Here is a 17,025-nt window from a genome sequence, read left to right as displayed (position 1 = left end):
AAAATCAGAGCAGAAATAAATACTATTGAAATGAAAAAGGCAGTAGAAAGGATCAATGAGACAAAGAGCTGGTTTTTGGAGAAGATAAATAAAATTGACAAACCACTAGCCAGGCTTACAAAGAAAAAAAGGGAGAAAGCTCAAATAAACAAAATCAGAAATGAGCGAGGAGAAATAACAGCAGACTCTGCAGAAATACAACAGATTATAAGAGAATACTACAAAAAACTATATGCCAACAGAATGGATAACCTAGAGGAAATGGATAAATTCTTGGACTCCTACAATCTCCCAAAGGTCACTCAAGAAGAGGCAGACAATTTGAACAGACCAATCACAAGGAAAGAGATTGAAACAGTAATCAAAAACATCCCAAAGCATAAAACCCCAGGACCAGATGGCTTTCCTGGGGAATTCTACCAAACTTTCAGAGAGGATTTAATACCTATCCTTTTCAAGCTATTCCAAAAAATTAGGGAAGATGGAACACTTCCTAACACATTCTATGAGGCCAACATCACGCTGATACCAAAACCTGACAAGGACACCATGAGAAAAGAGAACTACAGGCCAATATCACTGATGAACATAGATGCAAAAATTCTAAACAAAATTTTGGCAACCAGAATTCAGCAATTCATCAAAAGAATCATACATCAGGATCAGGTGGGATTCATACCAGGGACACAGGGATGGTTCAACATCCGCAAATCAATCAACGTGATACACCACATCAAAAACTGAGGAATAAAAACCACATGATCATCTCAATAGATGCAGAGAAGGCATTTGACAAGATCCAACAGCCATTTATGATAAAAACTCTGAACAAAATGGGCATAGAAGGAAACTACCTCAACATAATAAAGGCCATATATGACAAACCCATAGCCAACATCATACTCAATGGCAAAAACTGAACGCCATCCCCCTGAAAACAGGAACGAGACAAGGATGCCCTCTATCACCACTCTTATTTAACATAGTACTGGAGGTCCTGGCCAGAGCAATCAGGCAAGAAAAAGGAATAAAAGGAATCCAAATAGGGAGGGAAGAAGTGAAACTCTCGCTGTTTGCAGACGACATGATCTTATATATAGAAAACCCCAAAGAATCCATTGGAAAACTGTTAGAAGTAATCAACAACTACAGCAAAGTTGCAGGGTATAAAATGAATTTGCATAAATCAGTAGCATTTCTATACTCCAGTAATGAACCAACAGAAAAAGAACTCAAGAATACAATACCATTCACAATCGAATAAAATACCTTGGGGTAAATTTAACTAAGGAAGTGAAGGACCTATATAATGAAAATTACAAGGCCTTTCTGAGAGAATTGGATGACGACATAAGGAGATGGAAAGACATTCCATGTACATGGGTTGGAAGAATAAACATAGTTAAAATGTCTGTTCTACCTAAAGCAATCTACAGATTCAACGCCATCCCAATCAGAATCCCAATGACATTCTTTACAGAATTATAACAAAGAATCCTAAAATTCATATGGGGCAACAAAAGACCCCGAATTTCTAAAGCAATCCTGAGAAAAAAGAACAAAACAGGAGGCATCACAATCCCTGACTTCAAAACATACTACAAAGCTACAGTAATCAAAACAGCATGGTACTGGTACAAAAGCAGGTGCACAGATCAATGGAACAGAATTGAAAGCCCAGAAATAAAACCACACATCTATGGACAGCTTATCTTCGACAAAGGAGCTGAGGGCATACAATGGAGAAAAGAAAGTCTTTTCAACAAATGGTGCTGGGAAAACTGGAAAGCCACATGTAAAAGAATGAAAATTGACCATTCTTTTTCACCATTCACCAAAATAAACTCAAAATGGATCAAAGACCTAAAGGTGAGACCTGAAACCATAAGGCTTCTGGAAGAAAACGTAGGCAGTACACTCTTTGACATCAGTATTAAAAGGATCTTTTTGGACACCATGCCTTCTCAGAGAAGGGAAACAATAGAAAGAATAAACAAATGGGACTTTATCAGATTAAAGAGCTTCTTCAAGGCAAATGAAAACAGGATTGAAACAAAAAAACAACCCACTAACTGGGAAAAAATATTTGCAAGTCATATATCTGACAAAGGCTTAATATTCATAATATATAAAGAATTCTCGCAACTCAACCACAAAACATCAAACAACCGAATCAAAAAATGGGCTGGAGACATGAACAGACATTTCTCCAAAGAAGATATACTGATGGCCAATAGGCACATGAAAAGATGCTCATCATCACTGATCATCAGGGAAATGCAAATCAAAACTACACTAAGATATCACCTTACACCCGTTAGAATGACAAAAATATCTAAAACTAATAGCAACAAATGTTGGAGAGGTTGCGGAGAAAAAGGAACCCTCATACACTGCTGGTGGGAATGCAAACTGGTGCAGCCACTATGGAAAACAGTATGGAGATTCCTCAAAAAATTAAAAATAGAACTACCATACGATCCAGCCATCCCACTACTGGGTATTTATCCAAAGAGCCTGAAGTCAGCAATCCCAAAAGTCCTGTGCACCCCAAGGTTTTTGCAGCACTGTTTACAATAGCCAAGACGTGGAAGCAACCTAAGTGTCCAGCAACAGACAAATGGATAAAAAAGATGTGGTACATATATACAATGGAATACTACTCAGCTGCAAAACAGAACAAAATCATTCCATTTGCAATAACATGGATGGACCTTGAGAGAATTATGTTAAGTGAAATAAGCCAGAGAGAGAAAGATAATCTGTGTATGACTCCACTCATATGAGGAATTTAAAATTATGGACCAAGAACAGTTTAGTGGATACCAGGGGAAAGGTGGGGTGGGGGGTGGGCACAAAGGGTGAAGTGGTGCACCTACAACATGACTGACAAACATTAATGTACAATTGAAACTTCACAAGATTGTAACCTATCAATAACTCAATAAAAAAAAAAAGAAACTTCACTTTTACAGTTCAAATGCAAAGCAAAATCTAGTCTTTACCTTATTATCATCTTTTCAGTGAAGTAATTATTGCCAATTGAATCAACTTTAAATAAGGAAGACACTGAATTTGTTGGTTCCAAACCCCAGGAGAGATGAAATTTTTCAAATAGACACTACATTAAAGGATCTCCATGGCAAAATACACAAACCTTTGTCTATAGACCGTCATTTAGTAATAATTACAATAGCTTACATATATTGAATGCCTACTGTGTGCCAGGTACAATTTTAAGTACCTACCTCTAGGAATTGATCATTTATTTAACCACAGGCAAAGCTTGGTGTGCTATATAACTTTTTAAAATGAATTTGTTTTATTTGTTACAAGAGCATCTGTCTATATTTGTCTTCTTCACATATCCACAGCTTCTGTTCACTGTCTAATATGCAATGAGCAGGGCATTAATATCTGTTGAATGAATGATTATATTTTGCTTTGGCTTTTTAAAACCAGAGTTTGATTTTCTTTTCATTTTTCCTATACTTGTTTCTCCTACATGTTCTAATAGATTGTGGTGCTGCACTTGCTGTTCCCTAGGACTCTCCAAAAGTCTGCTTTAAAATGCTTTTTTTTTTTAAAGATTTTATTTTTTTCCTTTTTCTCCCCAACGCCCCCCGGTACATAGTTGTGTATTCTTCGTTGTGGGTTCTTCTAGTTGTGGCATGTGGGACGCTGCCTCAGCGTGGTCTGACGAGCAGTGCCATGTCCGCGCCCAGGATTCGAACCAACGAAACACTGGGCCGCCTGCAGCGGAGCGCGCGAACTTAACCACTCGGCCACGGGGCCAGCCCCTCCAAAAGTCTGCTTTAGATTTGTGGCAGTGGGAATGGGGGCTGATGGAGTGGATGAGGTCAAGTGTGGTGTGTGCAAGTAGAGAGGGATTTTGACGACAATGGCTAAAAGGTCGACTTACGACTCTGCTCTGTTTTGCTTCTTGTAGATTTTCTGGGCTGAAATGGCAAAGAATATGTCCAAGCTGCAGGGTCTCAACAATTACAGTGGTGAGTAAGAAAGTGACAGGCCTAGAAGTAGAGTCTTTCACCATAGGCTCATTCTTTTCTTGATCATCTGAACTAATGGAGGGGAGAAGAAGAAGAAATAAGCCAAAAATATTTTATTGTGCTCCTGCTTGGATACCAACCTGCTCTCTACCTGACCATGATTCTATTTTTGCTCAGTCCAATTTCAAGATATAAACAGAGAGAGGCCAAGTTGCAGTAGGTAATCCACAGTTGGGTAGTTCATTCAAAAATAGCTGCCTATAATTTTTTTCTAAGAAAAAGTTCTGTCCTTCATAATGTGACAAAGCCACAGTTACTCTTTCTGCTCTGAATGGAGTTACATCTAAATGGGGTTACTGATTAGTAATTATAGAAAACACATCTCAGTAACACCAGATAATAATAAATGGATTAACCCAATGCTATCCAAATCTGAATAATCACTGGGATCGTGATGGAAACCTTAACAAACAAAAATATGTATAGGCCCTGACTCTACAGATTCTGATTCAGGAACTCTGGGTCTGGGCCCACCATGTATATTTTTCAGTGCTCCCTAGTCAGTTTTGCTGCTGAACCGGGTTTGGGGATCACCAGACTAAACCAGTCCTGGTGGCTGAGGGTGGAGAAGGACTAACTTTGTCTTAGAACTCCATTTCTTTAGTGGAGTTTGAGTGGACCAAAATGGAATTGCCTCATGACAACTAGGATGTGTACTTCTGAAATAGTCTGTTAATGTACAGTGTTGTATAGATATTAAGAACACTAGGGGCAGGCCTGGTGGCGCAGTGGTTAAGTTTGCACGTTCCGCTTCGGTGGCCCGGGGTTCGCCAGTTCGGATCCCAGGTGCGGACATGGTACCGCTTGGCAAGCCATGCTGTCGCAGGCGTCCCACATATAAAGGAGAGGAAAATGGGCACAGATGTTAGCTCAGGGCCAGTCTTCCTCAGCAAAAAGAGGAGGACTGGCAGATGTTAGCTCAGGGCTAATCTTCCTCAAAAAAAAAAAAAAAGAACACTAGACATTCAACCAGCAATAAAACTGTTATGATATCTCCCATTAGGGTCAAAATGATTTGCTTACACCCTTTAATAGAAGAGTTCACTTATGGAGGTTCCATGGTCCAGCTGTGCTGGAAAAGAAGGGGGAACTTTAAGAGCTCTGGTCTGTGACTGTGTCTCTTACGAGCCTGTTTATTTATCTGTAAAATGACGACAGACTCTTGTGAAAATAATTGGAGATTATGTATGTAAAAATGCTCTGTAAGTTTCAAAGCACTAAACAAATGCCAGGGGATAAATAACGAATGAGAGGATAGACAAACTCTCCAGGTGGCCCAGAGGAGGGAGAGCTTCCCTCTGACTGGAAGGGATCAAGAATGGCTTCATGGATGAGATGGTTCTAAACTGGGCTTTGAGGATGACAAGATTGTCAATGGCCAGAGTTGGTGGGGTGGGGCACCCAACGTGAAGAAAACCCTCAGATGCAAACAAATGCAGTGCATGTTTGGGGAACCACAAGGAATCTAGGGAAGCTAGATAGCAGGAGTTTTAGGTGAAGATAACATGGAAGAGAAACATACACACGTCTTTATGTCATTAATCTGAATAGTGGGGCCAGGCATTACCATTTACTTCAGTAATTCTTGAGGACATCTGTAAAGGAATTATAGCACAGGACAATAATTGACATTAATAATGATTAACGATAATGACCTCAGATTATCAAGGGAAAGTTAAACAATTTAGGAAGGTAGGGAAGTGTGTTTCTGCTAGAAATATTTAACTTTTCAATAGTTTAAATATGTTTTGGTGCTAGAAGAGTATCCTTCAGTGATCTGAAAAATTTAGTTATCTAGAAGAACAATTCTTTCCTGATAGTGATGGCTAAATGAAACATCATCATGTACTGTTTTTATTTTCTCCTAAAAAGTAATATAAGCTCCCAAGCAGAATAGGGGTTTAAAAAAAAAGTATGCCTCTAATTTAAGAACCTTTATCCCTTCTTAATATTGTGTAAAACACTGGCTTTTATTTTTACTCAGAGGGAGCCCATACTCCCCCTTACTTCTAGGTCTGTCCTGGTACTTTTTCATAGCTCCTGGTACCACCCAACTGCTATATCAGGGAAAAGATGCTAATTACCACTATTGTCCTGGGATCACTCATTGGGAGGTAGAATAGTATGAGCACTGGAGTCAGACTGCCTGCACCTAATAGCTCCATGGCCACCACTTTCTAGATCTATAACCATGGGCAAGTTACTTACTAACTCTCTGAATCAGTTACCTCATTTGTAAGATAGGGCTACCAATAGTACCTATCTCATAGGGTTGTGGGGATTGAATAAAATAATATATGTAAAACACCTAGAACAATGCCTAGAGAACATAGTAAGTGCTCAACTTACTTTTTCCCTTTAAAATATGTTTCTGAGATTGACCCATGTAGCTAAAGTTCACTCCTTTTCATTGCTATAATAATATATCATTGTTGAAGGATATTTGGGTTATTTCCAGTTTTCTTCTGTTAAAAACAAGAATGTGAACTTTCTTGTACATGTCCCCTGACACACAGGTGCAAAAATTTCTTTAAATAATATAATTACAGGAGTGGTTGTTCCAGGTTTACATCTGTTGTGTATATACAGGAGTTTCAGTTGCTCTACATCCTTCTCAATACTTGATATTGTCAGACTTAGGAGTTTTTGCCAGTCTGGTGGGTGATTTTTCATTTTCCTGATTACCAGTGAAGATGAGCATCTTTTCACATATATATGGACCATGTGTGTTTCCTCTTCTGTGACATCTTTTGCCCAGCTGGTTACTGGGTTGTTTCTTTTTCTTAATGATTTGAAGGAATTCTTTGCATATTCTAGATACTGCCTCCTCTATGAATTCCCTCTCAGCTAGTCCATTGCCCACCCTTCCTTTTTTATTTTTTGTAATTTGGGTTCAGAGTCACTCTAATCCATCAGGGATTCTTCCTCTTCATATTTATGTTTACTCCTTGTGGAGAGGGGTACACATGAGTGAGTTGGAATCAAGTCCTGTTTCCTTTTCTGCTGGGATATACTATGTCCAGCAATAGCTGCTAAGCTCCACATGCTTTTTGTGGAGATGCAAAATGTCTTGTCACACATATATAAAATATAAAAAGGAGTCCCAGGTAGTGGAATTATAAGTATTTCTTCCTTTCATTATACTTTGATAATTTCCCAGTTTTTAAATAATAAACATGTATTATTTTTATAGTCAGAAATACATGTTGTTTTTAAAGAATTTTCACTCTTTAAGCTCTCTGGCTTGCAGAGATGTTTGATTTTAAACCTGGTCATAGCAAGAGGTTAAGGAAAATCCCATTCTGCAGGAAATAGTTGGTTACCATCCAGGGTGAGATTACAAGGGGAACCCATCTGTGAATTGACAAATGCAACAGAGCAGGGGCAAAACTTGATAAAGCCAATCCCTTACAAGCTAAACTCGGTGTTCGTAAGGAAACTGTAAACTATATATTTAGATTTCCTTTGTACCCAGCACAGATCTCAGAAATAGGTGCTTAATTGAAGCTGCTATTGCTGACAATGGTGACAATAACCTTGCGGTAAACACTGGCCATGGTGTTTTGTTCTCCTCTGGTTTAAAACTCACCTGCCTTCTATGGTTGCTTATGATAATCTTTTCAGTCTCTCAGTGGACCGGAGGGGAGAAACGAGAAAATGGGCTCAAAGCTAAATCTCCTGCCATCATTCTGATGGGACCCAACCCAGAAAAGATGACTGAGGCCCAAGCTTGGATCCAAAGGCTACTCACTCTCCAGGACCACATCATTGAGAATAATCATATCCTCTACCTTGGGAAAAAGGAACATGACATTTTGTCTCAGCTTCAGGAAACCTCAAGGGTCTCTATCTCGGAAATTATCAGTCCTGGAAAGGCAAGTTTAGAGATTAAAGGAGCCCAGGCTGACCTTATTGAGGTGGTTATGAACATTGAACGTATACTTTGTAAAGTTCAAGAGGAAATGGCAAGAAAAAAGGAGCGAGACCTTTGGAGCTTGTCTGGTGAGTAACTTTCTGTTAAGTTGGAAAGTCAGCTCTTCCAATTGTTCCTTCTTTTGTATGTGACCATGCTTGTGTGTATGTGGGTAAGAGAGAGAATGAAGAAGAGAGACAGCAAACTATACTGATCTGTGTTAGGCCATAAACTTTTATAACCATTTTTTGGCTCTCTTTCTACCAGCAGGGTTAATTATTAATAAATGAAAACACACACACACAATTGGATTTACTTATGATGACATGGATTGCCTAAGAGGCAATTACATGGAAAGCGTAGGGTAACCCAAGCCCAGGCTGTGGGGAAAAAAGTACATCTCTAATTCTGCAGAGGAGCATTCTAATGTAGACAGATTCCATTTGATTAATTCATTTCTTTGAGATCTATTGCATTTATTTGTTGCTGGCAGCATTAGGAACCCTAAAATTACTTACTTTGAGGCTTCTCACCACTGTAAATTATTCATTGGTACTGTAAAGTACACTCAAGTATCACCCATTCAGTGGGGCAAAATCCATCAGGATGACGGGGAATTTGGGCCTGGAGAGATCCTTTGAACATAGCCCTACAGCTAACTGGGAAATTATATCATTGAAAACACCGACTTGGGAGACAGAGGCTTACGTCATTCGTTTATTCAACTAATGTATATTGCATCCATGATATGTGCCACGCATTGTGCTAGGTGCTGGGGAGACAGTGATAAGATGGAAGTTGTTCCTACCCAAAATCTAATTGGGGATACCAAGAAGTAAGCAGGTTAGTTATGAAAGAGGAGGGTAAAAGTGCTCTGGGAGCACCTAGAAGAGGCACCTAACCCAGACCTGGGAGGTCAGGGGAAAGCTTCTCAGAATGGGTGTCATAGAGGGAGAACTGAAGACTAAGTAGAGGTTAATAAGGCAAAGAAAGAAACTTCCAAGAAATCAGACCATAGCAGAGCCTAGATTATGTAAGACTTTATAAATCACATGAAAGATGTTCAGAGTTTTTCTTGAAAAAATGGGGAGGCTTGAAGGATTTTAAGCAAAGATAAGGTCAGACTTGTATTTTAGAAAGATCACTGATTGTTAGGTGGAGAATGAATTTAGTACAAAAATTCAGATGCAAAATTTCATAGGACACCTTATTTTCACCATGTGTTGTAAAAATAATTCAGGTAGAAATGGTCAAAGTGAGTGGGAGTTTGCAATAAACGTTGCATCCACATTCCACAGAAAACCAAGTGTCAGAAAACATGGACAAAAATAATACACAAGAGTGAGACACAAGATTATGATTTTTACTTAACTTTTGAAACGTAATGATTATGGATATTTAAACTGACACTGATACTTCTCAAGAGAACAAGAAACAAAGAAACATTGATACCCTATAAAGCTTGTGGCATTACTTTAAACTAATTGCATTCCTAAGGTTGACCCATTCTCCCAGCTATTGGCAATTTAGTCATATAAGTCCCTTGTTCTGCTGCAAGGTCGCATTTTTGGTAGTTGATGACTAAGCATATTATTCCACAGCAGTGTTTCAGAAGTTCATACAGATTCACCCTCTTTTAATCAGATTAAGATCTTTATTAACAAAATGGATAATTTTATTATTGTATGGAACATCAATTATCCATCAGAACAATAAGATTTAAATAACAGAAGTTCGGCATCTCCTCTCTCTCAATCCTTCCTGGTGGGCACTTATGATAGCAGGAGTTTGTGGATCTTTGAGTCTCCACTGCCTAGCCCAGTGTCTGGCATGCAGTAGGAGCCCAGTAAATGTTTGCTGAACTCAAGTGAACTGAACGCTAATACCATACTTTATAAATGTGAGCTATTGCCCTCCAGATTTAATTTACAGTCTCTTCCTTTGAAATTTCCTGGCTTTTATGGAGTTTTGTCCTCCCTGCTTTCCAGATTTATATCTTGGCCCTATAGCAAGTTTCTCTGGATTTATCATCTGCTTTTTGTGGTTAAATTGAGCCACCTCAAGGGGCCGGCCCCATGGCTGAGTGGTTGAGTTCCCGTGCTCCCGCTTCGGCAGCCCGGGGTTTCGCAGATTCAGATCCTGGGCGTGGACATGGCACTGCTCATCAAGCCATGCTGAGGCGGCATCCCACATGCCACAACTAGAAGGACCCACAACTAAAATATACAACTATGTACTGGGGGGATTTAGAGAGAAAAAGCAGGAAAAAAAAAAAGAAAAGAAAAAGAAAACAAATTGAGCCAACTCAATTAGATAATGTGCTGGGGAATGAGCTCATTTTGGTATACCTAGTCAAACTGAAATTTACTGAGCCTTTTTTGGAGTTTCCATTTGTCCATCTGTATATTTAGTCCAATAAGGAGCTCCTTTGGGTAATAACAGGTTGTCCCTTGAATTTAAAAAAGGAAGGAAGTAAGTTAAGGAAGGGAGGGAGGAAGGAAGAAGGAAGAAAAAAAGGAAAAAGGAAGGAAGGAAGGAAAAATATGACACAGTAGGGGCTGGCCCCGTGGCCGAGTGGTTAGGTTCGCGCGCTCCGCTGCAGGCGGCCCGGTGTTTCGTTGGTTCGAATCCTGGGCGCGGACATGGCACTGCTCATCAGACCACGCTGGGGCAGCGTCCCACATGCCACAACTGGAAGAACCCACAACGAAGAATATACAACTATGTACCGGGGGGCTTTGGGGAGAAAAAGGAAATAATAAAATCTTTAAAAAAAAAAAAAATATGACACAGTAGACTTTTGTCTCCAAATTATGCTCTTCTTGGTTGGGTGGTATATGAGTGATACATGTACCAAATATTCTGCCTTGCCCCTTGCAGAAAGCACTGGTGAAAGCCAGGTGTATAATTTGGATCTGTACTTATTAGCTGTGAGATATTGGGCAAGTCACTTAAATTCTCTGAGTTTCAATTTCCGTATTTGTAAAATTGTGTTAGTTATTTCAGTGCTAGTGTTGTAATGCTAAATGAGGTAGAGATATTAAATCTTTTTGAAAACGCTGAAGTGTTATATAAATGTCATACTGTTGTCCATCATTCCTTAATGTTTTCTTAGGCCTGTCTTTTTTTGTTGTTGGGCATCCTGATTAGAAATACAAACATTTCCTATGAGCAACACAATTATATATCATCATTATAGCAGTGATGAGGGGAGTATATATTAATGCTCTTTTTTCTCTCATCCCCTCAGCCTCATAATCTGAATCATCCGAGGACAAATTTATTAACCCCCTATTTATCCTATGGCTTCCTTTTTTTATTTGAGGAAGATTAGCCCTGAGCTAACATCTGCCAATCCTCCTCTTTTTTGCTGAGGAAGACTGGCCCTGATCTAACATCCATGCCCATTTTCCTCGACTTTATATGTGGGATGCCTGCCAAACATGGCATGACAAGCAGTGTGTAGGTCTGCACCTGGAATCCGAACCAGCAAATCCCGAGCCACCGAAGCAGAATGTGCAAACTTAACTGCTGTGCCACCGGGCTGGCGCCTACCCTACGACTTTTCATAGTATTGTAGCTCTCCTTGCATGTCCTACACTTATGGGTCATACAATTTAAACTGGCTAGTCTTATTCCTCCAAATTTCTATAATTTGTTTCATTAAATTTCTTTACAAACCTTTTTCCTCTCACAGAACATTGAGACAAAGTTTTGTGTTACTCATTTTTAGGACAATGGACTGATCAGCAACCAAAAAACTGGGATGAAATGAAAGAAATTACATTTCAGAAACATGTAGTGCTTTCAGCTGAAGAAATTCAGGATCAAAAGAAACGGTTTGAAAACTGTGGTTTGCGAGTTATAAAGGTATACTTCATTAAGGGAAGGATTTGATTCATCTTGCTATTATTTGAGTCTATAGCCAAAAGAAAAATTCACCTGCTGATAACTCTAAGCTAGCTGCTCATTGACCTGGAATCCTAGGAAGGAGACTGAAAGGAGGGGACGGATAGGCAGGTACAAGGGTTACAGTAGGAAATCAAAAGGTATAGAAGCATAGATCAAGACTCAGGAAAAAGCTATCTGCCTGTCTTGAAGGAAGATAAAAGTAATGGAATAGCATTTATCACACTGTATTATAATTATTTACCTATTTTTATGTCTCGCTATAAACTATGAGCTTCAAGAGGCCAAAGACTGTGTCTACATTGTTGACAATTTCATTACCAGTGCCTGGCACATAGTGACTGTTCAGCGAATTTTGATTAAATGAATTTCTCAAAGAAAGGACAGGGAACTTTGAAGAAATAGAAGTCAGACTAGGAGAGGGTTGGGGCCAGGAGAGACTCTTATACAACTTTATATGAAAAGCAAATGGCATACACAGTAATATGCACATAAATGCCTTTAGTTTTGAAGCAGAGTATCAGGCAATTTAAATAGCAGTTCTCCAGTCTCTTTTTCATTCATTTCCTGGGTTCCAGGTGGAGAAGATAGATAATGTGGTTCTCATGGCTGCCTTCCAAAGAAAGAAGAAAATGATGGAAGAGAGAAAGAATAGGGCACCTGTGAGCCAGAGGCTGTTTCAGCAAGTCCCACACCAGTTCTGTGAAGTGGTTTGCAGAGTTGGCTTTCAAAGAATGTACTCGGTGCCCCACGGTAGGTGTCAGCCCCTCTTAATTGGGGCTGCTATATGTGGGAAGTGGAGAGCAGATATCAGCAGATGACTCACTGCCAAGAGCATCTGTTGCTCTGGTGAGGGGATCATTTGTGACTAGGACTTAGTGGCAAAGTCATTTGGAAAGGGTCATATTTTTTATTTTTCCTTCATAGGTTTTGTTGCTGATGGGTTTTATGTTGAAAGTGCTACCAGTAAGATCTACAGTTTGCTACTTTTCTTCTTTCTGTGTTTATGTGTCTTATCTGCAGGGAGCACTCAGGATCGCGCTTTTTTTTCCTTATCTCCACAAAATTATTAACACTACCAAACCATCCTCATCCCTTAATTAAAAGGGCATTTTCCTGAAGTTAATAAAGTTGGTCTTTCCTCTTCCATCTTCTTCATTTCCTGTAGCCTGCTAGTGAGTGAATGAGTTAGATATCATCTGGCAGGTGAATAACACCTGAAGATCCTTCTCAGCTATGGGAGTTCTACGTGTAGCTTCCATGTCTCTTTTCAGCTGTACAAAAATACTGCCTACTTAATTGCTATATTGTCCCCTTTAGATCCCCCAAAGGAGGCTAAGAAGCTTAGTAATAATCATGGAAGGTACCCACCAATGCAACTTGATTTTTCCTGGTCTATTAAATATGTGACTCTTGATCTTTACCTTTCAAAATATGTAGCATAATCCTTGCCCTAGAGCTAACTCCAAGTCTTGTTTTCTAGAAAGGAAACGGTCTGGAAATCATCTTCTCTTTGCCTCAGAGAGAACACAAGCAATACCTGGGATAAAAATTGAACATGGACAATTCCTGGGGGTAAAAGTTGATAAATGAATCCCCACCAAGAAGTCTTTGAGTGTAACCAGGAAAGTGATGATCAGTATGGTCCTTTCGCTGGTAAAGACCTAAAAATTCACAACTTCCATTTGCTCCTAAACCCATTGTAACTGGCTTCTCTGCACTCCCCGCCCCCCAACTCTTCTACTTAAACTACTCTCACTGAGATCATCATTGTCCCCCATTTTCCAAATCCACTGAGTACCCTCTTTTCAGTCTTGTGGCAGACACTGCTAATTGCCTACCCAACATCTGTACACATCTTTCTTCCCAAAACATCTAAGAACACACCATCCTTCCAAGGAAGACAGACCCAAAGTCTCATCCTGTCTCATCATCAGCCTCAAGTCTGGGCAGTCCTCTCTTAAAGCTTAAAGGCAAGGTAATTGCCCTAACACACTCATATAACAATAGGAGAAGGAGCAGGAAAACTGCAATTAAAACCTCCCAGTTCAAAAGGGGAAAAGGAAACACACAAGTCACTGGTCCATACCACTAGACACACACTGCTGGACAAGAATAGTGAGGACTCTTGATTCTGAGAGTGGAGTAAGACCCTTGTTTTGCACTCTGGGAAAAATCTTCCCTATGTATTGCTGCCCTTGGGCATTTCTAGGTCCACTGCCAACCAAGGGTCCACCGACTGCCTCAGGGACTAGAATGCTTTCAGGCTACTGACGGCTAGGCTTGTGGTTTCTTCAGCAAAACAGTTCCTTTAAAAACTCAGCAGGCATGAGGCCTGTTTGCTTCTGGTCAAGTTTGTGTCTTTATAACCTAGCCAAAGATCTTGTCTCCATCTAGTCTTTAAGCCTCAAGGTTCTGGTCTTTTACCTACTGGCCTCTGTGCTCTGCCAATCTCTCTAGCCCTCAGCTTAAGTACCACTGCCTTGAAGCAATTCAGACAATAGACTCAGTGGGTAGACGCTACCCATAATGTGACTTGTGCCAACATGTCTGATGAGAACGCTTAACTGAAGGTGCTTGAGAAACCCAGGGGACGTCAATTTTATCACCACTGAAGCTGTTTCACAACCCATTTTTTCACCTAGTTTTCATTTGGAGTACAAAGGCTCTTGACTTTGTCATTCCTGCAAGGTTGCAAATTATGGGACTTTCAGTCAATTTAGATGGCCACCCTTAGGCAGAGGGGGCTTCTATTACCAAAGGTTTATTATTTTTTTTTTCTATCTTTGCTTATATTCCAGCCAGTTCTATTCTGAGTTCATATCTTGCTTGTAGGACTTGACTGAATGTAGCAAGAATGAGCCTACATGCTTGCAGTTTCTGTATTGGGTTCATTCATTCATTCCACAAGTATTTATTTATTTATTTATTTATTTTTTTATTAATGTTATGATGGATTACAAGCTTGTGAAATTTCAGTTGTACATTTTTGTTAGTCATGTTGTGGGTACACCACTTCCCCCTCCGTACCCTCCCCCCACCCCCCCTTTTCCCTGGTAACCACCGATCAGATCTCCTTCTCAATATACTAATTTCCACCTATGAGTGGAGTCATATAGAGTTCGTCTTTCTCTGACTGACTTATTTCGCTTAACATAATGCCCTCGAGGTCCATCCACATTGTTGTGAATGGGCCAATTTCGTCTTTTTTTATGGCTGAGTAGTATTCCATTGTGTATATATACCACATCTTCTTTATCCAATCATCAGTTTCTGGGCATGTAGGCTGGTTCCACGTCTTGGCTATTGTAAATAATGCTGCGATGAACATAGGGGTGCAACGGACTCTTGAGATATCTGATATCAGGTTCTTAGGATAGATGCCCAGTAATGGGATGGCTGGGTCATAGGGTATTTCTATTTTTAACTTTTTGAGAAATCTCCATACTGTTTTCCATAGTGGCTGTACCAGTTTGCATTCCCACCAACAGTGTATGAGGGTTCCTCTTTCTCCACAACCTCTCCAACATTTGTCGTTCTTGGTTTTGGATGTTTTTGCCAATCTAACAGGGGTAAGGTGATATCTTAGTGTAGTTTTGATTTGCATTTCCCTGATGATTAGCGATGATGAACATCTTTTCATGTGTCTATTGGCCATATTCATATCTTCTTTTGAGAAATGTCTGTTCATGTCCTCTGCCCATTTTTTGATCGGGTTGTTTGTTTTTTTGTTGTTAAGCAGTGTGAGTTCTTTGTATATTATGGAGATTAACCCTTTGTCGGATAAGTGGCTTGTAAATATTTTTTCCCAATTAGTGAGCTGTTTTTTTGTTTCAATCCTGTTTTCCCTTGCCTTGAAGAAGCTCTTTAGTCTGATGAAGTCCCATTTGTTTATTCTTTCTATTGTTTCCCTCAACTGAGGAGTTACAGTGTCTGAAAAGATTCTTTTGAAACTGATGTCAAAGAGTGTACTGCCTATATTCTCTTCCAATAGACTTATTGTCTCAGGTCTAATCTTTAGGTCTTTGATCCATTTTGAGTTTATTTTGGTGTGTGGTGAAAAAGAATGGTCAATTTTCAATCTTTTGCATGTGGCTGTCCAGTTTTCCCAGCACCATTTGTTGAAGAGACTTTCTTTTCTCCATTGTAGGCCCTCAGCTCCTTTGTCGAAGATTAGCTGTCCATAGATGTGTGGTTTTATCTCTGGGCTTTCAATGCTGTTCCATTGATCTGTGGACCTGTTTTTGTACCAGTACCATGCTGTTTTGATCACTGTAGCTTTGCAGTATGTTTTGAAATCGGGGATTGTGATTCCGCCGGCTTGTTTTTCTTGCTCAGGATTGCTTTAGCAATTTGCGGTCTTTTGTTCCCCCATATGAATTTTAGGATTGTTTGTTCAATTTCTGTGAAGAATGTTCTTGGGATTCTGATTGGGATAGCATTGAATCTGTATATTGCTTTAGGTAGTATGGACATTTTAACTATGTTTATTCTTCCAATCCATGTGCAAGGAATGTTTTTCCATCTCTTTATGTCATCGCCTATTTCTTTCAAGAAAGTCTTGTAGTTTTCATTGTATAGATCCTTCACTTCCTTGGTTAAGTTTATCCCAAGGTATTTTATTCTTTTCGTTGTGATTGTGAATGGGATAGAGTTCTTGAGTTCTTTTTCTGTTAGTTTATTGTTAGTGTATAGAAATGCTACTGATTTATGCACGTTAATTTTATACCCTGCTACTTTGCTGTAGTTGTTGATTATTTCTAATAGTTTTTCTGTGGATTCTTTGGGGTTTTCTATGTATAAGATCATGTCGTCTGCAAACAACGCGAGTTTTACTTCTTCGTTACCTATTTGGATTCCTTTTATTTTTTTTGCTGCCGAATTGCTCTGGCCAGCACCTCCAGTACTATGTTGAATAGGAGTGGTGAAAGTGGACACCCTTGTCTTGTTCCTGTCCTCAGAGGGATGGCTTTCAGCTTTTGTCCATTGAGTATGATGTTGGCTGTGGGTCTATCATATATGGCCTTTATTATGTTGAGGTACTTTCCTTCTATACCCATTTTACTGAGGGTTTTTATCATAAATGGGTGTTGGATCTTGTCGAATGCTTTCTCTGCATCTATTGAGATGATC

At 39.6% G+C, this 17,025-nt stretch overlaps 1 protein-coding gene across 4 annotated transcripts in view; it reads left to right on the top strand.

The window, feature by feature from the left end:
* The window catches only part of PARP9 (poly(ADP-ribose) polymerase family member 9), a 29,817-nt gene extending 15,753 nt beyond the window's left edge, over nucleotides 1-14,064 (top strand). The window contains exons 7-11 of one of the 4 annotated variants that reach the window (XM_046657703.1): nucleotides 3,950-4,010; nucleotides 7,695-8,072; nucleotides 11,717-11,853; nucleotides 12,471-12,645; nucleotides 13,800-14,064. In XM_046657703.1, coding sequence (XP_046513659.1) covers nucleotides 3,950-4,010; nucleotides 7,695-8,072; nucleotides 11,717-11,853; nucleotides 12,471-12,645; nucleotides 13,800-13,987 — 939 coding nt within the window. In that variant the 3' untranslated portion in view covers nucleotides 13,988-14,064. Of the gene's footprint in view, nucleotides 1-3,949; nucleotides 4,011-7,694; nucleotides 8,073-11,716; nucleotides 11,854-12,470; nucleotides 12,646-12,819; nucleotides 13,218-13,375; nucleotides 13,761-13,799 lie in introns of those variants that run through there. The other 3 variants (XM_046657700.1, XM_046657702.1, XM_046657701.1) reach the window with 3 other exon arrangements.
* Nucleotides 14,065-17,025: the final 2,961 nt, after the last annotated feature.

Source organism: Equus quagga, chromosome 4 (genome assembly GCF_021613505.1).
Source record: "Equus quagga isolate Etosha38 chromosome 4, UCLA_HA_Equagga_1.0, whole genome shotgun sequence".
In the NCBI taxonomy this organism is placed as follows: Eukaryota; Metazoa; Chordata; class Mammalia; order Perissodactyla; family Equidae; genus Equus; species Equus quagga.
This window is presented reverse-complemented; position numbering and strand designations above follow the sequence as displayed.